Here is a 24,574-nt window from a genome sequence, read left to right as displayed (position 1 = left end):
TCTTGGCGTATATATATACACTGTTATATATATGTATATATATTTTTTCTTACCTAAACATACACAAAATATTTTTACCAAAACCATATAATACTGATGAGATAATTTAGGAAATGTAATTATCTTTCAGTTAGAGGATTTTTTGTTGTTGTTGCTCTTAGCACTTCAAATTCTTTTGGAACTCATAGGATTGTCAGGAATCACCCCAGAGAGAACCACTGACTTCATCTTAGCAGTTTCCATAGGCGAACTTTACAAAACACTGGGCACATAATGTATTTCTAGAGAGCTGCATAGGCTGTGCATCCTTTATCTCCAAGGTCATAATGGCTCTGCGACTTCAATTCCTTTCACTGGAACAAGTGAGAAGAACCCGAAAAGGCCGGAGAGAATGAGACCCCCTGCCCCATGATCCAAAATGAAAAAAGAAAGAACATAAAAATGCCCTCGCACACTACCCCAAGGCCCCCTTTGTGCTGTCCTTGCCAACACAGCAGCCGTCCTGTTATATATACCAGCTGCCACATTTGTCCCATCACACTGGACGCTGATCATCTGCTGTCAACAATCATGGGAAAGGTGAGCCAACTGAGGGGCCCTACCATGCCTGTTGAATGTCTATTGTGCATGTGGGGTGGGGTCTACCATCCAGCTGACTTCCTGTTTTCCACCTGCAGATCACCTTCTACGAGGACCGGGGCTTCTAGGGCCACTGCTATGAGTGCAGCAGCGACTGCCCCAACCTGCAGCCCTACTACCTCAGCCGCTGCAACTCCATCCATGTGGACAGCAGCTGCTGGACGCTCCATGAGCACCCCAACTACCAGGGCCACCAGTACTTCCTGAGGCGTGGTGACCACCCCGACTACCAGCAGTGGATGGGCGTCAATGACTCCATCCGCTGCTACTGCCCAATTCCTTATACGAGTCTTACGTCAACCTGACTGCCGTGAAAGCCTCGCTAATCCATGGCCAGAAGTTCTTGTTTACAGAAGTCAGTTTGTCTCAGCTCAGGACTAGTGTTCACAGCAAAATTGCCATGTCTGACTCTCAAGCATTTAAAAAAAAAATCAATTGCCTGTACTATATTATCATATGGAAACATTTAAACTCATTTCAGTAAAGCAGTTAAAAAAAATCAGACAGATTGTGTTAGGCGCAATAAATCACAACATAGCTCCTAAAATTGAATTTGTTAGTATCTAGCTGATTCCTAATTTATAAATAAAAATGCCCTTGTTCAGTAAAGAAAAATCATTATTTTTTCAGTGATGAAGACACTAACAGGGAGTGGCTTCCATCGTGGCTCAGCGGTTAACAAACCCAACTAGGATCCAAGAGGATGCTGGTTCCATCCCTGGCCTCACTAAGTGGGTCAAGGATCTGGCATTGCCGTGGGCTGTGGTGTAGGTCGGCAGCTACAACTCCAATTCGACCCCAGCCTGGGAACTTCCATATGCCACAGGTGCAGCCCTAAAAAGAAAAACAAACAAACAAACAAAAAACCCACTAACAGACTACAGGAGACCAACATAGGTACAATGCATTCTGACACTATTGGCAATTGTTTTCAATACATTCCCTGTGACATTCGGATCTAGAAACTGGAATAATATGCTTCAGCTTGTAAGTTGTTCCTTGTATTCCAGTAGTTGTTTTCAACTAATTTCTTACTAGGGTCAGAGACAGATCATTAACTAGGGCTTCACGGGCCATGGTCCCCACCAAAGTGCTGCTTCACGTCCTTTAAGCACGTGGAGCTTATGTTTCTACATCCTAATGACACCAAATTATGCGGGGTGGCAAGTAGATTCAAGATGTGAAACCAAAACTGGGCTGGAGAAATTTGCAGATTCCCAATGAGGTACAAACAACATAGGAATTTCTTTGAGACGAGAAACCCAAGCGGTACAAGGAACTTGGCAAAATGTCAAGCATGTGGACTCAGAGTAAATACGAATTGCTGTAAACGACGAACACAAAAGTGACTTAAAACCCATGTCCGACTCTTAAAAAAACCCCAGCTTAGCAGGATTCAGTTATATGCAGTCATAATGGAAAAGGGAGTTAAAAATCCTCTCTGCAGACTCACTAAATACGGTTGTGAGTAGATGGCTTTTTACAAAGGGATCTTGTTTATTGACTTTATTTCGATGCTTGCTTCTTCTTCTTTTTTTTTTTTTTATCTTTTCTATGGCTGCATCCACAGCACATGGAGGTTCCCAGGCTAGGGGTCTAATTGGAGCTGTAGCTGCCAGCCTACACCACAGCTCACAGCAACACCAGATCCTTAACCCACTGAGCAAGGCCAGGGATCGAACCCGAAACCTCATGGTTCCTAGTCGGATTTGTTAACCACTGAGCCACAACGGGAACTCCCGATGCTTGTTTCTTCCGCAAGATAGACCCCTGGTCAGGTAAATTTTACTTTAATACCCTCCCTAATTTCTCAGAGCAACAATGTAGGAGAGGATACAGACATGACGGGATGGTCTGAAAACTCTGTTTCATGAAGCTGCAGGCTGAGTCAGTCATGGTTATTGATACCAAAGATGCCCACAGCTTAGTTTTTGTCTTTGGTTTCTTGTCCCAACAGACCAGCTCTCATGGGATAAGGCTGTACGAGTGAGAGGACTAGGGAGGCTTGGTATCCGAGCTCACAGAGGACTGCTCCTGCATCCACAACCACTTCTGGCTCAATGAGGTCCACTTCTTCCACGTGCTGAAGGGCTGGCGGCTCCCCTACAAATGCCCAACTACCTGGGGCGGCAGTACCTGCTGCGGCCAGGGGGCTACAGGCGCTACCACGACTGGGGAGCCCTGGATGCCCGAGTGGGCCCTCGATTTGTACTAGGCTGTGTTTTTCTTGTTCAGATCCACATAGAAATGCACTAAATATACAACTTCTGTTCCCGGCACTTAGTGACTCTTGTTCATCTTAAATAATCACTGAATTTTAATAAATGGTGACCCTTGGCAACTCACCTGACCCTGAAGGTCAAGTGTGTGGAAGGTCTGCTTCCTTCCTGCTGATCAGGCAGCTGTATATGAAGTCCCCACTCAGGTCATGAAACGCTGACTCAGCTTCTACAACCCACAATCTGAGGGAGAGAGGGAAGCAACATGATGAGAAACTACTAAACCCATATCGAGGAGAAAATATAGAGCCACTCGTGGCTGGGACACCAAAGACAAGGGATTTCTGAGAGATCAGGGCAGCTGAAGACTCAGATAAGATTAGCCAAGAAACACGGAGTGAAGAGAGGGGGTTTTAAGCAGGACTCCCAACGTCAAGAAAGTTGGGTCACCTTGAGGTCATCTGGTACGAGAAGTGTTAAATTAAGAGTTAAAGGGCCATGGGAGTTCCTGCTGTGGTGCAGTGGGTTAAGAATCTAACTTCAGTGGCTCAGGTGGCTGCCAAATCTCGGGTTCAATGGCCAGCACAATGGGTTAGGGGATACAGCCTTGCTGTGGCATAGGTCACAGCTGCAGCTTCAAGATTTAGTTCCTGGCCCAGGAACTTCCATATGCTTCGAGTGCAGTCATAAAATCAAAAAAAAAAAAAAAAAGAGTTAAAGGGCCTGAGTTTTTAGCTATTTACTAGTCGAGTGATCAACTCAGACTAGTTTTTAAGGGACTCTCCTGGTTTTAACTCTTACCAGCTTATCTCTCTGAGCAAGTCACTTCTTATTCTCTCTGTGCCTAAACGGCCTTATTGAAAACTACAGGTGATAATAAATTCCTGCCTCACTAGTTTCCAGGATAATTATGATAAAAAGATGGGGAAAGATTGTGAGCACACTTTGTAATCTTTAAATGATTGTACACATGTAAGTGTAAGAAATTAATGTATGCTCAGTGTTCCCCCAAATTCAACAGTGCAATGTAGTCATTTTTATTTTGGACCCTATCATGAACTTTTATCAAGATTCAATTGTCAAAGACTCAATTATGTAGAATGAAGTAGAACTATTTGTTATCCTGCATACTCTCTTGGACTTCTTTCCGTTAGAGTCAAGCTGTTCTCCCAGAAGGCTAATTCTTTCTACAAATTTACAAGAAGCAAAAATAGTCCTTGGTCCCAGTTAACTTCTTCATAGAAGTTGATAAGCTGATTTAAAAATTCATATGGGGAGTTTCCATTGTGGATCAGCAGTAATGAACCCAGCTAGTATCCATGAGGACGCAGGTTTGATCCCTGCCCTCGCTCAGTGGGTTAAGGTTCCAGCATTGCTATGAGCTGTGGTGAAGGTTGAAGATGTGGCTTGGATCCAGCATTGCTGTGGCTGTGGCATAGGCTGGCAGCTGAAGCTCTGAGTCAACCCCTAGCCTGGAAACTTCCACATGCTGCAGGGGCAACCCTAGAAAGCAAAAAAAAAAAAAAAAAAAAAAAATGGAATTGCAGGGGACCCAGAATAGCTAAAACAATCTTGAGAAAAGAAGAACATAGCAGGAGTACTCACGCTTCTCAATTTCAACTTACTACAAATTGTCAGTAATCAGGACAATGAGGTACTGTCATAGGATAGACATATAGATGAACGGAATAGACTTGAGAGTCAGAAATAACTCCATATTTATTGGGTTTTTGACAAGGGTGCTAAGAATTTCTATTGGGAAGGAACAGCTTTTCAATAAATGGTGCTGTTACTATTGGATATCCAGGTGCAAAAGAATAAAGTTAGATCCCTATTTCATACCACATATAAAAATATATCTATTATATAAGACACAAATTAACCTTTCTACAGAAAAGAAAATCAGGGACTTGGAGAATAGATTTGTGGTTGCCAAGGGGGAGAGGGAGGGAATGGGGTGGTTGGGGAGCTTGGGGTTAATAGATACAAACTATTGCCTTTGAAATGGATGAGCAATGAGATCCTGCTGTGTAGCACTGGGAACTATGTCCAGTCACTTATGATGGAGCAGGATAATGTGGGAAAGTACAGTGTGTACATGTATGTATAACCGGATCACCATGTTGTACAGTAGAAAAAAATTGTATTGGAGAAAAAACTATTTAAAAATAATAATAATTAATTCAAAATAGATCTAAGACTTAAATATAAGAATACAAACTGTAAAACTCTCAGAAGATAAACCTGGACATACATCTTTGTGATCTTTTATTAGACAATGATATCTTAAATATGACACCAAAAGCACAGGTAACAATAAAAATAATAAACTGGACTTTATCAAAATTGAAACCATTTAGGAGTTCCCTGGTGGCCTAGCAGTTAAAGATCCGGCACTGTCACTGCTGTGGCTTGGGTCACTGCTATGGTGCAGGTTCAATCACTGGCCTGGAAACTTCTGCAGGTCATGGCACAGCCAAAAAAATGAAAGCCTTTTTTACATCAAAGGATACAATCAAGAAAGGAAAAAGGCAGCCCACTGAATGGGAGAAAACATTTATAAACTTTTTGTCTGGGAGTTCCCATCATGGCTCAGTGGTAATGAACCTGACTAGTGTCCATGAAAACTCAGGCTCCATTCCTGGCCTTTCTCAGTGGGTTAAGGATCCAGGGTTGCCATGAGATGTGGTGTAGGTTGCAGATGCGGCTTGGATCCCTCATTGCTGTGGCTGTGGTGTAGGCATAGTGCATTCTCCTCTCTTTGGGTAATTCATGGTAATTTGGGTAATCAAGCTCTGTTTCAACAACAACAAAAAAATCAGGTGACAAGTCTCACTGAAAATAATTTTGTTAACTTGAAGTATTGTTCTGTTTTAATCTGGTGAACTTGAGGGTTTAGAAAACAGCCTTTTATCTAGCAAAGCTTCATATGCCACAAACTTCCTTCTCTGTAAGATAAGGGGTGTGGACAAAAGGAGCTCCTACCCACTTAAGTTAAAGCGGACGTGCTTCCTTCAGCAGGAGCATGTCAATGATGTGCCCATGAACTCCAAAGGTTTCATCTGGGAGACCAGAGAAAGAAGTCTGCAAATGCTTCTGAAAAACCTAGCCTACAAACTAGAACATGCGTGTGTGTCTGCGGGGAGGGGGGGAGGGAGGAGATCTGTTTCCACTGAGGCATCTAACAGGCCCCAGGTAACTTTAATGGCTCCTAAATGAATGATTTTGTTCCCTGCGTTAGCCTTGGAACCTGACATTCTTAAGACTGTGTCATCACCATACAGTACGGAAGCTAAGGCAATTTGGCTCTCCTTGGGCCCCAAATTAATATGTGCTTTGTATAGTCTTGTCATTTGGAAGGCAATTTTCTGTAACACAGTGTTCCAGTATTAGGCCCAGATCCTCACAGATCCTCACAGATGGGGAGTTCCTGTGGTGGCTCAGTGGTAACGAACCCGACTAGTATCCATGAGGATGCCGGTTCAATCCAAGGCTTCCCTCCGTGGGTTAAGGATCCAGAATTGCTGTAAGCTGTGGTGTAGGTTGCAGATGCAGCTCCCATATGGCATTGCTGTGGCTGTGGTGTAAGGCTGGTAGCTGCAGCTCTGATTCGACCCTGAGCCTGGGAACTTCCATATGCCATGGGTATGACTCTAAAAAGACAAAAAAGAAGGGGAAGAGGAGGGGGAGGGGGGAGGGGGAGAGGGGAGAGGAGGGGGAGGGGGAAGAAGGAAAAGAAATAGGAGGATGGGTTGGCCGGAGGGGGGGGGAGGGGGGGCGGGGGGGATCTCCCTAGTTAACTCTTCTACACTGTCAAGATTTTAAACGAATGTACCCACAGTTTTCAGTGTAACTTGGGTCTCCTTCTACTGTTTCTCTACTTAACCATAAAAGGGTTCAATACAACAATGAAAGCAAGGACACGTCTTCCAACTACGTTCTTATATATGTGGATTTTTCTTTTCCACACAGCTTCAAAGGCCTCCAAAAAACTTTGAGAAAGGATACATAATGTCATAAGGACTACAAGTTAAATACACACACCAAAAAAACCTCCTTGATGACATGCAAGTGGGAAAAAGGGAAAAATTCTATTGTTAGCTAAATGAGGCCTAAATCACTGGCTAGATCTGAAACACACGGGAGTATACACCACACACACACACACACACACACACACACACACACACACACACACACACACACACACGCACCTACTGTCCTAAGCCTCTGTTACAGATGATTATGCCTCTGGCTTCTGCATCCGAAGTCCACTAGCCACAGTGAAGTGGGCTTAGAATAGGGGCTTGTCAATGAACTCATGGTAACTTGTTCCTGGAGGATTTCCCTTGCTGTTGGTGTGTTCCACTGCAGATTCCCTCCAAAGAGTGCAGCCGTGATCACTGCTACCCACAGTCCTGCTTCAGCTACAGCAACTTAGTGCATGCAAGTAAACGGCAAGAGCTGGATGCTCCCGGCTGGTGTGTCCATTCCCAGCAGTGGGTGGACTTTGACAACTCCATTCGGTCTGCAGGTTGTCACATATGTCATTCCTCCTCTTGGTCTCTTGCTCAAGATCACATACAAACGATGGTCATCCTCTGATTGTGAAACTAAAATTACTAAACAAAGAAGCTTTGCTAAATTAGACCCAAGTGTTTCAATATAGAAAATATCCATTGATCCCATTTAGTCTCCATACCCTAAGCAAAAGCAGACACTGTGACATTGAAATCTAGAAATGTATTTATTTTTCTTTTTAATTTTTTTAGAGTATAGTTGATTTACAATGTTGTGCCACTTTCTGCTGTACAATAAAGTGATCCAGTCATACATATATACACATTATCTTTCTTTTTTTTTTGTCTTTTTGCCATTTCTTGGGCCGCTCCCGTGGCATATGGAGGTTCCCAGGCTAGGGGTCGAATCGGAGCTGTAGCCACCGGCCTACGCCAGAGCCACAGCAACGCGGGATCCGAGCCGTGTCTGCAACCTACACCACAGCTCACGGCAACGCCGGATCGTTAACCCACTGAGCAAGGGCAGGGACCGAACCCGCAACCTCATGGTTCCTAATCGGATTCGTTAACCACTGCGCCGCAACGGGAAGTCCACATTACCTTTCTTATATTATCTTCCACCATGTTTGATTCCAAAACTAGATATAGTTCCCCACGCTCTACAGTGGGACCTCATTGTTTATTCTAAATGTAACAGTTTGCATCTACTCACCCCCAAATCCCAGTCCCTTCACTCCCTCCTCTCCTACCCCCCACAACCACAAGTCTGTTCTGTATGTCTGAGTCTGCAGAAACACATTTATTTTTAATTGATTACCAAGGGATGCTATTAATATTATCAACTTTAGTATTTTTTATTGCAAGCATTGATTTATTAACCTCCTTTTTTTTGTTCTGTATTTGTTTTGAGTTTTTCCCCCTGGTTTTATTGAAATATACTTGACATACAGCACTGCACAAGTTTAAGGTGTGAAACATAATGATCTGACTTGCATAGACCATAAAATGATGACAGTGGGGTTGGTGGACATCCATTATCTCTTACAACATAAAAGAAACAGAAAAAATATATTTTCCTTGTGATGAAAACTCAGCATTTACTCTTTTTTTTTCTTTTGTCTTTTTTTTTTTCTTTTTTAGGGATGCTCCCGCGGCATATGGAGGTTCCCAGGCTAGGGGTCTAATCGGAGCTACAGGGGCCAGCCTTCACCAGAGCCACAGCAACACAGGATCCAAGCCACGTCTGCAACCTACACCACAGCTCATGACAATGCTGGATCCTTAACCCACTGAGCAAGGCCAGGGATCGGACCTGCAACCTCATGGTTCCTAGTGGGATTTGTTAACCACTGAGTCACGACGGGAACTCCCAGGATTTACCCTCTTAATTACATGCATATACAACTTACTGCAATGTTAATTATCTTTGTCAGGTTATACATTATATCCCCAGGACTTGTTTATTTTATAACTGGAAGTTTGTACCTTTTGACTGCCTCCACCTACCCTGACCTCCCATCTCTGGCAACCCCAAATATGATCTCTTTTTTATGAGTTTTGTTTGTTTGTTTTTGAAGTATAATTAACCTATAGCACTGTTAGTTCCCATACAGAAAACAGTGATTCGATATTTAAAAATGATCACCAGGATAAGTTTAGCTGTAATCTGTCGCCATAAAAGATATTAGATATCGGAGTTCCCGTCATGGCACAGTGGTTAACGAATCCCACTAGGAACCATGAGGTTGTGGGTTTGATCCCTGGCCTCGCTCAGTGGGTTAGGGATCCGGCATTGCCATGAGCTGTGGTGTGGGTCACAGACATGGCTCGGATCCCGCGTTGCTGTGGCTGTGGTGTAGGCCGGTGGCCACAGCTCCTATTAGACCCCTAACCCGGGAACCTCCACATGCCACGGAAGCGGCCCTAGAAAAGACAAAAAGACAAAAAGACAAAAAAAAAAAAAAGATATTGACTATATTCCCCACACTGTTCATTTCATACCCAAGACTCATTTATTTTGTAACTGAAAGTTTGTACCTCCTAGTCTCCCTCATCTATTTCTCTGGCCCTGGCCATTTAGTTTTGGGGAAGTTTTTTTTTTAATTATTATTGACTAAATTTCATTGCTGGTAGTTGGTCTGTTCATATTTTTTATTTCTTCCTGATTCAGCCTCGGGCTTCTTTAGCATTTATTAAAATATAAATATATAATTTTTTATTTACCTCTGCCATGATTTTATAATTTACCATGTGTTTTCTCAAGTCCACTCTCTCATCACTTTTGTTGTCATTCCCTTTTACAAATGAGAAAACTGAAGCTTGGGGAGGATAAGCAACTACACAATTATAAGAGCAGTAATAGAAACTGCAGGCCTGTGGATGGATAGATGGATGTAGCCATTGCCCCATGAATGTGTTCTTCAGAAATGGGGCCTATTCAATAATTTCACAGTGCTTGTGAGTATCACGGGGGGAAAAAGAGCTTTAGAGGAAGCAGTGTGAAAGAAAGACATGGGCTAGGTGAGGTAGGTGCTCACCGGTAATGTCCTTTGCAAGCACTTGCTCTTCCACCAGCCAATGATGCAGGCCCCAAAAGCACCACTCACCCCCCTTCCTGACCCAGGCCAGGTCCCTGATGCTCTCACATTAGAAGCTGACTATACAAATGAAAGGCTTCATGTGCAGGCCTCTGACTCAACCTTTCCCAGGACTTTGAAATCAGCAGATAAGGTTAATGTTCTCACCAGTCTCCTGAACCAGTACGGTCGACCCTCTGTCTCTGCGAGTTCTGCATCCATGAATTCAACCAATTACAGATCAAAAATATTTTTTAAAAAATCCGGAAAGTTTCAAGACACAATGAATTTGCCTCACACTGGCAACTATTCCCATATCATTTGAAATGTATTTACTACTGTCTTCGGAGAATTTACATTGTACTAGGTATTATAAATAACCTAGAGATGATTTAAAGCACATGGGAAGGAGTTCCCGTTGTGGCCCAGGGGTAACGAACCCAACTATTATCCAGAGGACGCAGGCTCAATCCCTGACCTTGTTCAGTGGGTTAAGAATCTAGCATTGCTGTGGCTGGGGTGTAGGCTGGCAGCTGCAGCTCCAATTCGACCCCTAGCCTGGAAACCTCCATATGCCGCAGGTAGGGCCCTAAAAATAAATAAAGTATATGGTTGGCTGTGCATAGGTTGCTACACCATTTTAAATATGGGGCTCGAGCATCTGCAGATTTTGGTATTCACGGAGGTTCTGGAACCAATCCTCCATGAATAACAAGGGACAGCTGTGTTTTATTTCTAGGTGTTTTATTTGATCCCTAAAATGTCTTAATAGAATGGTCTGCCTCAGGGCTCTGTTAACGCTGCCACCAGTTTTGCATGAGATCGGGATGAATTCTACAATGTCACAGGAGCTAGGCTATGAAGTAGACTGCAGTCGGCCTATATCCATCTATACTCTTTATCATTCCACGGAAGGTCATGCCAGGGCCTGGGTATCTGCTGGATTCTGTGTTGGTTCTATTCCAATTGAGAGACCCCTACCTATGATGGGATTCCCTTTTTATAGGAAGAGCCTTGGGTAGTAAACGTATTACATGTTAACAGAAACAACATATTTTATGAATAATAACCATATTTTCCAAAGCAAAAGCAATGAATGAAAAGACTGGTATTGCTTTACATTCTAACAAATCTCTTGAATAATGTTAAGCCTTTGGAAAAACTCCATTATACACTTGTGAAAGAATAAGAGTAAACAAAGCAAACAATATCTTGGTATTATTATGAAAACTGTTTTGACCTTGTGAACCCCCTGAAAGCATCTCAGGGACTTTGGGGTCCCCATACCACACTGTGAGATCCATACTATCGAGATGACCTGTTGTTTGGCCTGAATGCTGTCCAGCCTCTCAAAAGTCTGAGGAGGTAGGGGGTGTGGTATCTTGAGAGTTTCTACATTATTCCTTACACTAACTCACACGCCCTTTTCAAATGAGCAGGAGATATCATGGTGAAGCAGAAAGACAGATCTTAGGACGTTTTGTTTTTTTCTTTTATGGCTGCACCTGTGGCATATGGACGTTCCCCGGCCAGGGATTGAATCCAAGCCTCAGGTGTGACCTGCCCTGCACTGGATCCTTAACCTATGGTGCAGGGCCAGGGACAGATCCCATGCTTCCACAGCAACCAGAGCTGCTGCAATCACATTCTTAACCCACCGCTCCACAGCGGGAACTCCTGATCTTAGGATATGTGAAGGAGGCCAGGGACCCCACAGAGCCAGCAAGTCTCTGGGCCAACTGTCAGGAGAAGGAAGGATGTAAGCTCCCAGGGAGATAGGAGACAGGGAGGAAGGTTATAACTAACTGCTTTCCTTCAGGTCAAAACCAAGTATTGAGGGCCTACTGTGTGCCCACCCCCTGCCCTAGGGCTCAGGGGCAGGAAGGAACAAGAGATAATACCCAGTCTCAGGGAGCCCACAAATGTACAGTCAAGTATTAACTTTTCTCAGGATAGGCCCCAAAACAACAACACCCATGATCTTGAATTTGATCTAAGCTTTACGCTTTTCAAAGCACTTTCACAGACGGCTTCACTTGACTCCCTCTTCCTTGAGATTTTATATTATATAAATTCTGGTTTTCACGAACTTTTGTTTTTATTTTTGTTTTAAAACGAGTCCCTGAGCAGAACACATTGCTTCATTTAATTACCTTAAAGGAGTCAATTAAAGCAGAGCAGGCTATAAAATACAAGCATGGGGATAGAATTTCGCTCGACCTTCTAAAGAGTCTTTTCATTTTGGTGGCAATAACAGCTTTAGTGAATGAGAACAACCCGAACCTACCAGAGAGAATGAGAGTAAACATTCAGCTAACCCCAATGACCAGGGGGCGGGGGAACGGAGAGCTGGCAAATCCCCTTACTCACCGAAATGGGCCCCTTTTGTGTGATTTACTGCGGAGGCAGCAGTCAGGGCTGCTATATATACAGCGGCACTCCCCCTAGTCCCACACACCACCCGGAGAACACCTCCTGCGCCCTCTCTCCAAAATGGGAAAGGTAAGTGCCTGTGATCCGCGGCTCCACCTTTGCGCTGTCGCGGCATCTTCAGCGCGGGCAAATCGCCCCATGCTCCCACATCTTCTGTTTTGCAGATCACCTTCTACGAGGACCGGGGCTTCCAGGGCCGCTGCTACGAGTGCAGCAGCGACTGCCCCAACCTGCAGCCCTACTTCAGCCGCTGCAACTCCATCCGCGTGGACAGCGGCTGCTGGATGCTCTATGAGCGCCCCAACTACCAGGGCCACCAGTACTTCCTGCGGCGCGGCGACTACCCCGACTACCAGCAGTGGATGGGCGTCAATGACTCCATCCGCTCCTGCCGCCTCATCCCGCATGTGAGTGTGGGTCTGTTTTCATCTCTTGGCAAATCAAAGCCATTAAAAAATAGCACTCTTCAACCAAATCGTTCCAACGAGAGAGCAGAAAGACGTGAGCCCAGGGCGTGCAGTTCATTCCAGAAGCGTGTCTCAGAAAACAGCCTGTGATGTCTCCCCCCTGCCCCCACCCCCGTACATGTTCCCAGTATTATGTTTTAAATGTAATCAAAAATTGAAACATCAGAAACATTAGGAAAAAGCAGGACATAGAAGAGACTGAAATGATCATTTGTTCAAGATAGAATTGCTTAAAAAATGGTCCATTTCAAGCAGCCTCAACTCAGGAATCTAATATATCAAAATATATCAGTACCATCCATGTCTGCTTACTTGACAAAAGGCTTGTGCTTGCTTTGGCTTGCTGGTCTCTTGGATTATCCTCTAGAGAAGACAGGTCCCCTGGTTTCTATTCCAATTTTATGGTCACTACCTATTAGCGCTCTTAGGGGTAGAAATTAGAGGAAAGACCACATCCAAAACTAAAGGTAGAGGTTGGGTATTTCCTGGAGAGCAATGGCAGAGTTCTTAGAAGAATGGGTGGGTGCGTGTGGGGGGTGGAGGGCTGGGGGTGGGTATGGAATATAGTGTCATCCAAACAGAGCCTCAGGAAGGTGGTGCCTGCTGCTGAGGGGACAAAGTGGGGCGTAGGGGCAAGAACGGAAGCTTAAGCATCACATAGGTTGAAATCTGAACTGAAAATGAGGCTCGTGCCATCTTATTCTTTCCAGGAGCTTAATAAGCCTATATTCCATCATGTACGGGAAAACCAAAACATTAGTCTTATAGAAAATAGGTAAAGGTTGATTCCTTTTTATAAGGATAGTATGTCAAATGAGGCTTTACTTCCCATGCTTCTCATTTTTCTCCTTTGAGAAGGACTTTAATAACAAACTCTCAAATGATCAATCTTATTTCAGACAAAGTTTCCTTCCCAAGGACAGAGTCTGTTCCAGGCTTAGTCCATAAATTGCTTGATTCACAGGCAGGTGATGGGGGGCTAGGAAAGCTCCTTAACTCTGCAACGTGATTGTGCTGGAAGCAAACTGGGACTAAGAGAATGCCTGGGCAGGTGGGACCAGGGAGGTGCAGGGGCCAGACCTTTCATTTCTACTGGTGCTCATTTACTTTCCTTTTCTGTCTGCCACCCCAGCATGCCGGCACTTACAGAATGAGGATCTACGAGAGAGACGACTTCAGGGGACAGATGTCAGAGATCACAGACGATTGTCTCTCTCTTCAGGACCGCTTCCACCTCAATGAAATCCACTCCCTCAATGTGCTGGAGGGCTCCTGGGTCCTCTACGAGATGCCCAGCTACAGGGGAAGGCAGTACCTGCTGAGGCCTGGGGAGTATAGGAGATATCTTGACTGGGGGGCCATGAATGCCAAAGTTGGTTCTTTAAGACGAGTGATGGATTTTTACTGAAGTATTTATATTCTCCATTTTTCTCCTTTAGAAGCTAATAAAAGATTTAGTTTGTGTTTCTGGCACTAAAAGAGTCCTGCCTTTCTTTTCATCTCTTTGGCCTCCATAAGCAATAATGACACTTGGCCAAACATGATGACATATGTTTTCAAGACAGCAAAAAACATCTAATAAGGGGAATTAAGTAGAGGATGTTATTGCCAGCCTTCTTGTAAAGACTAGATCATGTAGGCTCAAAGTTCAGCTTGACTGGGTTCAGGCCATTTGTGGTTAGTCTCACAACGGTATATCTGGTTACGATGACAGGAAAGTACTTACTAAAACACCTCAAGAGTTCCCATTGTGGCTCAGCAGGTTAAGAACCTGCCAGAGTATCCCTGAGGATGCAGATTCGATCCCTGGCCTTGCTTAGTAGGTTAAGGATCCAGTGCTGCTGTGGCTGTGGCATAGGCTCCAGCTGTAGCTCCGATTCAACCCCTAGCCCGGGAACTTCCATATGCTGCAGGTACAGCCATAAAAAGAAAATAAGAAATAAATTTTTTTAAAAAACACACCTCAAATTATTACCTCTAGGTGATCTTCCCTATGAGTCCAAGTCTTAAGTGATAAGGAAAGTCATTCTCAGCATCTAGACTCTTACTTTAGCTCCATAAACAAATCAGCAAAATGGTCGCTCTCACCTACTGCATCCATTACCCTTCTAACAGCCTCCATCCCCTTTCTCCCAATTCCATCCCCAATACCTGCAAACAGACATCCAAACAGAATTCATCTTCTCTTTGCTGCATGTGCTTTGTAGAATAATTGCAGGATTTTTACCAAAACCACATGCACATAGGAAAAATGCAGCCTCCTATCATTTTAATAGAAAGTAAAGTACTACAACCATTGATGGAAAATAATAATACTAAATCAAAAATAAGACACTGACATTTTCTGGAGAAGTCTGATTGATTTGTTTCCTTTATTTTAAAAAATGGATTAAAGTCAGCAATTAAAAAAAAAAAAACTACGACATAATAAATGAAAGAAATAAAAAACAGGTGAATGAGGCAATTGAGCCCGAATAAAAACAAGAGTGAGAGAGTGAGAGGAGAGAGAGGGAGCCAGCGGTGAAGTCCGAGCCTAAACTGGGTGTTATAAGGCACTTCGTTGGCTGAAGATAGAGCCAGGTTTGGACACAGACAGACAGCAGAACAAGTTCAGTTCCATGACTGACAGAGTCTATAAGACAAATAAATTCATCATTCAAGACTAGCCAAACCATTCCCAGTACTGAAACATAAAGGAAAATTTTCTTGTGGGTCCTAGGAAGGAAGATATTGAGTAAACAATGTCCTTGATAACATCCTGCAGTCATTAGATTCAGTTCTTAGGGCTGTTTCTTAAAAAGCTCCTCAGTGAGGAATTCCCGTTGTGGTGCAGTGGTTAACGAATCTGACTAGGAATCATGAGGCTGCGGGTTCGATCCCTGCCCTTGCTCAGTGGATTGACGATCTGGCGTTGCCGTGAGCTGTGGTGTATGTGAGCTGTGGTGTAGGTTGCAGACACGGCTTGGATCCCGCGTTGCTGTGGCTCTGGCATAGGCTGGTGGCTACAGCTCCGATTCAACCCCTAGCCTGGGAACCTCCATATGCTGCGGGAGCAGCCCTAGAAAAGGCAAAAAGCCAAAAAAAAAAAAAAAAGTTCCTCAACGAAGCTGATGGCTTCAGGTCAAAATTCATTTGAAACACCCCATTCTTGGAGATTCTAGTAAGTGGCCCAAATCCCATCTCACAGCAGGTGGAAGACTTTGTGTACCCACTTCTCCCAACACATATACACCCGATGTGTCTTGTATTCTGGAGAGGGAATGAGTTGTTTATGCTTTTCCCAGTCACTCTCCACTCCCAACTCCTGCCTCGTCATTGGGTGGATCATCTGATCTCCCACATGTGCCCGCCCCCTCCCCTCCCCCTACACGGATCCAAATGGGACGCATAGTGCCTTTTCCTTTAACTCCTGCATCACCTCTCCCATAAAGCATTCCTGTGTGCAGCCAGGTTTATTACAGACATTGTTGGGGGGAAGAGATGCTTAGATCATCAAAGCACAATAATATCAAGTTTCATATGAGATGGCCCAGCCCTGGTCAGTCTGTAAGCTCCAACCTGCCGCTGGATGGCCTGGTCTTCCTTCCCTTCCTTGCTCCTCTCTTTGTTCTTAGCTGTATTCACATAGTTGTTCATTTCTGTAGAGTCTCCTTCCATCCCACACACTCAAGGTCTCCACATCCAAACCCTAGGGTAAGAGGCATGAACCAGGACATTTGCAGGCAAACTGGGGCATATGGGCGGGCTCTTTATAAAGGTTCCTTCCCTGCACAACTGTCAGAGTCTTGTATTATTTGGTATTTATTGTTCTGAAATTCCAGTTTTTTAACCTTTAAACTCCCAACACTACAGTTGGCTTCTTAGAGACGGTAGCCAGTGTCCTCTGTTTGCCAATAATAGCACAGCAAACATGAATTAGAAAGCCAAAAGCTTCTTAGAGGGCCGAGTTTTACATTTTTTGCCCAGTAGCCATAAAATCACAGACTTCAGACATGGCAGTTGTCCTTAAACACCTGAACCAAAAGCTTGCATAAAATTAGAGATCCTGGATTTATCAATTGAGTTTACAAGTTGCTTCTCTCCCTGGGGCTCAGCCAAAGAGAATCTTTTTTTTTTTGTCTTTTTGCCATTTCTTGGGCCGCTCCCGCGGCATATGGAGGTTCCCAGGCTAGGGGTTGAATCGGAGCTGTAGCCACCGGCCCACGCCAGAGCCACAGCAACGCGGGATCCAAGCTGTGTCTGCAAACTACACCACAGCCCACAGCAACACCAGATCCTTTAACCCACTGAGCAAGGCCAGGGACCGAACCCGCAACCTCATTGTTCCTAGTCGGATTCATTAACCACTGTGCCACGACGGGAACTCCAGCCAAAGAGAATCTTATCTACCCTCCAACCCCAGCATAAAAAAAAGGTCAACCATGGGGAGTGGCCAGAGGAAGAGATTATGCCCAAACTAACTCCTTCTTTTTTAATTTTTTTTTAAAAATTTTTTGCTTTTTAGGGCCTCATCTATGATATGGAAATTCCCAGGCTGGGGGTCCAATTAGAGCTGCAGCTGCCAGCCCACACCACAGCAACAGCAATGCTGGATCTTTAACCCACTGAGCGAGGCCAGAGAGCGAACCTGCATCCTCATGGATGCTAGTCGGTTTCATATCCACTGAGCCACAGTGGGAACTCCCAAACTAACTCCTAATCTACCCTCTTTCCTTCTCTCTGTCTTCTCTCTCAGCACTGGGACCTTGGAGAGGTGAAAGCAGAGAAAGGATATCTACAAGATTCCACTAACATCTTCCCCATTAAGATGAAGCAACAATTCAAGACAACCCTGGCAGCAGCCTACATACCCTACACACACTGGCATTTCCTGTATTCCCTAGTTTGTAATGAATCCAGATATTAAATGTTTTTCTTTCTTTTTTCCCTCTTTTCTTCCTTTGAATCTACAGTGTCTTCTGGCCTGATTAACTTTATACAAGCTCCAAGCAAAGAAACTAAAGTAGCAGCTATTCCATAAAAGAGTATCAAGGACCAATTCCATTGAGCTACACGCTCAAAATATCCCCCTCGTACGGGTTCCCTCTCCAGTTTTCCTGCCCTGCTGCCATATAGGGTTAGGTCCCAATGTTGGTAGGTGTCTTCTTCCCTCCCTTCCAGACTTTCAGAGTTCAAATTGTCTTCTTTGTGGGTCTGTTAAAGCAACACCGGCAATCACAACCACCTATTGCTTAAGCAAGAAGAAATGTATTATTTTTTTAAGCCACACCTGCGGCATATGGAAGTTCCCAGCACAGGGACTAAATTCAAGCCGTAGCTACAGGAATATTGGATCCTTATCCCACTGTGCCACAGTGGGACCTCTCTCTCTTTCTGTGTGTGTGTGTGTGTGTGTGTGTGCAAATAAAAGTTTTTTGGGGGGGCCACAACTGTGGCATATGGAAGTTCCCAGGCTGGGGTCGAATCAGAGCTGCAGCCACTAGCCTATGCCACAGCCACAGCAATGCCAGATCCAAGCTGTGTCTGTGACCTATACCACAGCTCATGGCATTGCAGGATCCTTAACCCACCAAGCGGGGCCAGGGATCAAACCCGCATCCTCGTGGATGCTACTCGGGCTAATTACCATTGAGTCACAACAGAAACTCTGAAGATTTTTAACATGAAAGTCTATTTGTCCCAAGAGGAATAGCCATAGGAGTTAAGCGGAGGTAGGCCAATAATTGCTTCGTATCTTCTTGTCAGCTATTCAATGGTCATCAAGATGAGCTGAGAAAGAGACCCAGAGGCTGGTACTATGCTGGTGGTCCTTGGCCTTTACCCAAGCTACTTGTTGGGAGAGTTTGTTCTACATGGCTGCCAACCAGATGACTTCTTCTCATTCAGCCAAGCACACATATGATACAAATGCTGCATTAAGTCCTAGGAAGCAAGCAGGTGGGTGGTTAAGTCAGCAACTGCTGACTGGACCTCGGACACTAGCAAAATCCTGGAATCGGTCACTGCTGTTGTAACACGAATTTGGCATCTCAGGAGACATAAAAACTAGACAGAATTAGGAAGGAGCGGAGGACTTAGGGGACAACACAACATTTCTCTTTTCTGGGTTCTGCTTGCTCATCTTGCCTGTTATAAAGGCTCATTAAATAGATCAAATGTGGGGTGTTTGTGTCATCCTACACATTGAGATGCAAATGCTGAACTTTGATGTGAGTGTGTAGGCCTGTTGTGCCGAGCATTTGAAATAGGTCCCGTGGACTATTACAATGATGCATTTCAGATGAGGCAACAAGATTCACAGCCCCCAGACATTCATGGAGTAACCTTTACATGCCAGTTCACTTTGCCAGTTAGCGAGAATACAAAAGTAAGGCTGGGTGGGGCGGGGGCGGGGAGGTGCGGAGGGTGGGAATGGAGATAAACTAGGAGTTACATATATTACTACATAAAAGAGGTAAACACACCTATACTTCAATAAAATTTAAACTTAAGAAACTAGGTACACAACAAGGCCCTACTGCAGAGCATAGGGAACTATACTCAATATTTTGTAGTAACCTAGAATGGAAAAGAATCTGAAAAGAATATATACGTGTATGGGTGTGGGTGTGTGTATAACTGAGTCACTTTACTGTGCACTTGAAACTAATACATCATTTAAATTAACTATGCTTCAACAGAAAGAAAAAGAAGAGAGATTGGAGTTCCCATCACAGCTCAGCAGAAACAAATCTGACTAGCATCCATGGGGATTCAGGTTTGATCCCTGGCCTCGTTTAGTGGGTTAAGGATCTGGCATTGCCATGAGCTGTGGTGTAGGTTGCAGACATGGCTCAGATCCGTGTTGCTGTGGCTGTGGCGTAGGCCGGCAGCTGTAGCTCTGATTCGACCCTCTAGCCTGGGAACCTCCACATGCCACAGATGCAGTCCTAAAAAGACAAAAAAGAAAAAGTAGAGATGGAATAGTCCTTGCCCTCATGGGACTCTCTTCTTGTATTTCAAAGAAATGATGTCTAAATCAAATAACTAGATAAGTGATAACTACCATTACACTGGTATGAACAAGATGCTTGGAGAACCAAGTAGACAGTGGGACCACACATAGACTGAGTGGCTTAAACAACAAACATTTATTCCTCCTAGTTCTGCAGGCTGGAAGTGCAAGATCAGGGTGCCAGCAGATCCAGTGGTGGTGAGAACCCACTTCCTGGTCTGCAGACAGGCTCCTGCCTGTTCCTCTCCTGCCAGAGAGAGAAAAAAAGCTGTTTCAGGGCTCTTCTCATTACCCCATCAGGAGGCCCCATCCTCATGACCTAGTTCCCACCCAAAAGCCCCATCTCCAGGTACCATCATGGTAAAGATTGGGCTCCCAACATGTGCATTTGGGGGGAAATAAACATTCGGTCAGTCAGCGGTAGTGTGACTCTGTGTGTTTTGATCCTGATCATCCTGGCATCACCCTGGGAGAAATGTCCAGACTATGCCATTCTGAGGCAAGGCTAAGGTTCAGTAATACTCACCTTCTGACCCCTTTATCTTTTTTCCTGTTTTTACCAGCACAGTCACTTACATGCTGTTACCTCTGCTTTGAGCCACTCATTATATACATGTGAGACTTTTCAGAACAAAGCAGAGAGCATTTCTGCCTACATGTAGAAGAAGAATATTGTTATCATTGCTAATAAAACATTAACCGGGGATAGCTAAAACATGTTTTTAATATCAAAAAAATGAGGAATTGAATTGTAATAACCTATAATGGAGAGGAATCTGGAAAAGGATATGTATATAAACATATATCACCGAATCACTTTTCTGTACACTCAAAACTAACATAACATTGTAAATCAACTATACTTTTTTTAAAAAAGGGAGAGGGAAGGAAAAAATTAGAATTTTTCAAAGTTTGTTCCAAGAACAATCTGGTGCTGATTCAATGCAGATTCCTAGAGTCTTCTCCAGATCTAATGATGCAGAATCTCAGAAGACGTCAGGGCCTGGTAATTACTTTTTTTAAATAAGCACAGGTGGTTCTTATGCACTCTAGAGTTTGAAAATCACTAGGTGATTTCTAATGTTCCTTGCAAATTCTTTTAACCAATTTTTTTCAAACCACAAAATGGCTCTGTGGTGGAGACATTTTTCAGGCACCTTTGAGAAGACGGAATATCTTTGAGAGAGAGCAAGAGGCTGAAGTCATCCTTAGTAACATGTCACTGTGACTGCCATCAAATACCCCTTCAGTGTTCATTTGTGCCTAGGCGTGTGCTAAAAACATGAAGCACATAATCCCATTTATTCATGTCAGTGTCCTTTAGCCAAAGACCACCAGAAACACCCGATGTGAAGCAAGCAGGATTGTTACCATTGTTACCGGTTACAGTGAGGGGATCACACACCATACGGAGGCATGGACTGGCTCCGTAAGAGGGTGTTAGAAAGAACTATGATGGGATTTGTACTTTGGTTGGCTGACTTGAGGGCGTGTCCAAAAAGGCAGGCGTTCACTGTGGATTGGGTGTTGTCAGACTGCAGGGGTAATTTTATGATTGGGTATCTTGATAAATCTACTCCTGGAGAAGGGAGCAAAGAGCTAGGATAAAGCTGCCCTTGAAAAGAAGTAGCCGTGAGAGAGGAGGCGTCTGGTATTTTGTGGGTGGCACGTTGGCTTTGTTTTTTGCCTGTGCTTAGACAGAATCATGAAGTGGCCTTCTTATGTTTCATTTCATCATGGTCTCAGGGTAACCTGGCCTGAAGTTAGTGTTTTGTGAGATTGTTTACGTCTAATGGGGAAATATGGCCTAGCTCTGAGGGTCAGGCTGGCTTCCAAATATTAGAGACTGCCCTTCCTTCCTTCCTTCCTCCCCCATTCCTTCCTCCTTCCCTCTCTCTCTCTTTCTCATGCAATATACTATGCCCCATGAGAGAAGTACTATGAAATAACCCATGCTCTGAAAGTCCATGTGCCTTGCCAAGTTCACACGGCTACTGAGTGGACATTCTGAATCCACCACTTGACTGCCTTACCCCGGCAAAGGGAAAGCAATTTATAAAGCAATATACTTCTAAGTCCTTGAACCCAAGGGCCCTAAAAACCTTTCTTTTCTGTTCTTTTTTTCTATCACGAGTTGGCTACCAGGAGGTGATTTTCAGTTACATAAAGTGCACTTACCAAAGAGGAACTGATTGGTTATGTCTTAAAAGACTTGGGTCAACACAGTTAAAACTAGCAAAGATCAGAATGCAGGTTTGTGTTCTGCACTGGATTGACAAATCCTGTAAAGAAAGAGGTTTTAAGAGCTTGGTGGTCTCTGTCGTTCAGGAAAATTAGTGCCTCAGGTATTCTGCTTCACCCACAGCTTCTCTGGAATTCTGAGCCTCTTCCACAAAGACATAGATTTTTCCCAGAAAATACACAGGGCATAATTGAATCATATGTATAGAGAGGTGAGTTTCAGGTCAAAGGTTCAGACAGATGTGCTGATAAATTTACAAAACACCATGAATCCAAATAAAAGCAACTCTAGGGACTCATCGAGAACCCGAACAGGACAGCGTTAGAACATACTAGAGAATGACAGGCATTTCCACTGAATGCAGCGTGTAAAGGGATCCATAAAATCCCCTTACTCACCCCCAGGGGCCCCTTTTGTGTTGTTCTTGCCAACGCAGCAGCCGTCCTGCTATATAGACCCGCCGCGCTGCCAGGGCCCCATCCCATTGAACTCGCGTCACCCGTGTCATCCAGCCATGGGGAAGGTAAGCGGAACACAAGTGAAATGGAGAAGAAGAAGAAGAAAAGGCCTTAATACAAGATCTATTATGGGGAGCAAATGATTTAATTTTGAATTATTCCTCCTTTGCAGATCACCTTCTACGAGGACCGGAGCTTCCAGGGCCGCTGCTATGAGTGCAGCAGCGACTGCCCCAACCTGCAGCCCTACTTCAGCCGCTGCAACTCCATCCGCGTGGACAGTGGCTGCTGGATGCTCTATGAGCGCCCCAACTACCAGGGCCACCAGTACTTCCTGCGGCGCGGCGACTACCCCGACTACCAGCAGTGGATGGGCGTCAATGACTCCATCCGCTCCTGCCGCCTCATCCCCCAAGTGAGTCCGGCTTGATTCCAATCTTGCCGCCTGAGCGCCTATGATGGGTGTTAGGGTGAGGGAGGTTTTCCTTTCAAAACACCGAAGGGTTAAATGGGCTTTAGGTAGCTGCCAAAGCCCAGGTAGATACAGCCATGAAAACAGCAGAGAATATGAGGAAGAATTCACTTAGGGAGTCAGTTTTGTTTTTAGTTTTTGCTGCCATTGGGTTCATCAAAACTTGTCTGTAACAAATGTAACGTCATAGTGGGATATTAAACAAAACTTGCAAGTGGGAAGCTGGTTGGGCATACAAGGCAACAATATTTCTAACCAATTAATTTCGAACTATAGTAAAGGAATTGATAGTGAACAAATTAGTTTCCACTGCAGACTAGTAAACACGGAAAGCGCCATGGTTAGTATAGGCTATTCAAAAGTATTGGCCAATTGTGGAAAAGGTAATCTTTATTACCTTTTGGAAAATCAGTTAAATTCTCATTTCAGATTATTTAAACAAATTTTCCAATGAAGGATGTGATTTTTTAAAAATTCTATTTTAGTGGTAAATGTATGAGTGTGTGTGTGTGTGTATAAATTTGGGAGGTTATATGCATATTAAAATATAGGCAAAATGCATTTTCTTCCCAAACAATAGCTTTGAGTTATTACCTAGGAATCAAAAAATTAGGGAATTAAGAGTTAGGAATCAATATACTTGCATTTTTGATGGATTCTAACCCAGACCTTGAAAATTCCATCTCCTACAGAAGAAATCAAAAATAAGCATGCAAATATTTGTTAAATGCTAGTAGAACACAGATTCCTACACAGCATTCACAGCAATTTCAGAGTCTTAGTTTTGACGTTGACCATCTCATGCCCCAACCTGCCAAGTTCACCTCTTGCTTGGTTGCTTTGTCTGTTCCTTCTCCCTGTGGACCGAGCAGACAAGCTCCCACAGGCTGCGGCTGTATGAGCGAGAGGATCACAAAGGCCTCATGATGGAGCTGAGCGAGGACTGCTCCTGCATCCAGGACCGCTTCCACCTGAGCGAGGTCCGCTCCCTCCACGTGCTGGAGGGCTGCTGGGTCCTCTACGAGATGCCCAACTACTGTGGCCGGCAGTACCTGCTGCGGCCCCAAGAATACAGGCGCTACCAGGACTGGGGGGCTGTGGATGCGAAGGCAGGCTCTTTGCGGAGGGTGGTGGATTTATACTAAAATAGGTTCACAGCTACCATTTTCTCCTTTGGGAACCTAATAAAGTATTTAGTCTGTATCATTGGCAATCGCTGGCTTCTGTTTTTCTTTCATCGTGTGCCCATTCATTCACCTGTGATGCTAGCGGTTAAAGGTTGAGTGGATAAAAGGGGGAGGGATCTGGCCTAGACGGACTTCAAAATAGAATGAGTTTTGAAAAAGCCTCCAAAGTAGGGGCGGAGAAAAGAGAGAGCTTGTTTGAGAAAGAAAGGCAGATGCGGTAGAGAAATGGGAGAGGGTGAATGGGGAGGAAGGAGGCTTTCAGCTGAGGACCATGAGAAACAACATTCCAGCAGTTTCCTTCTGACCCAAGGAGTGTTCGTTGGCCACAGAGGGTCACAGATGAGTGGTGAAGGGCAGACCATTCGCA

At 44.3% G+C, this 24,574-nt stretch overlaps 2 protein-coding genes and 1 pseudogene across 4 annotated transcripts; all 3 read left to right on the top strand.

Annotated features, from left to right (window-relative positions):
• The first annotated feature begins 570 nt into the window (after window positions 1–570).
• LOC125121981 (gamma-crystallin A-like) lies at window positions 571–2,895 on the top strand (annotated as a pseudogene).
• A 9,531-nt stretch (window positions 2,896–12,426) lies between these two features.
• CRYGB (crystallin gamma B) lies at window positions 12,427–14,327 on the top strand. Of its 2 annotated transcripts, XM_047770477.1 has the most exons (4): window positions 12,448–12,456; window positions 12,552–12,798; window positions 13,506–13,515; window positions 14,004–14,262. In XM_047770477.1, the coding sequence occupies exons 1-4, from the start codon at window positions 12,448–12,450 to the stop codon at window positions 14,260–14,262; spliced, it is 525 nt and encodes a 174-aa protein (XP_047626433.1). The 2 variants fall into 2 exon arrangements, with proteins under 2 accessions (XP_047626432.1, XP_047626433.1); XM_047770476.1 differs by lacking the exon at window positions 13,506–13,515 and having other exon boundaries at window positions 12,427–12,456; window positions 12,552–12,794; window positions 13,987–14,327.
• An 8,241-nt stretch (window positions 14,328–22,568) lies between these two features.
• Window positions 22,569–24,233, top strand: CRYGC (crystallin gamma C). 2 transcript variants are annotated; one of them, XM_047770475.1, is made up of 3 exons: window positions 22,569–22,613; window positions 22,721–22,963; window positions 23,893–24,233. In XM_047770475.1, the coding sequence occupies exons 1-3, from the start codon at window positions 22,605–22,607 to the stop codon at window positions 24,163–24,165; spliced, it is 525 nt and encodes a 174-aa protein (XP_047626431.1). In that variant the 5' UTR covers window positions 22,569–22,604; the 3' UTR covers window positions 24,166–24,233. The 2 variants fall into 2 exon arrangements, with proteins under 2 accessions (XP_047626431.1, XP_047626430.1); XM_047770474.1 differs by having other exon boundaries at window positions 22,605–22,613; window positions 23,890–24,165.
• The last annotated feature ends 341 nt before the right edge of the window (window positions 24,234–24,574 follow it).

Source organism: Phacochoerus africanus, chromosome 3 (genome assembly GCF_016906955.1).
Source record: "Phacochoerus africanus isolate WHEZ1 chromosome 3, ROS_Pafr_v1, whole genome shotgun sequence".
NCBI lineage: Eukaryota > Metazoa > Chordata > Mammalia > Artiodactyla > Suidae > Phacochoerus > Phacochoerus africanus.
Note: the sequence above shows the minus strand (reverse complement) of the source record. Positions and strands in the feature narration are given on the sequence as shown.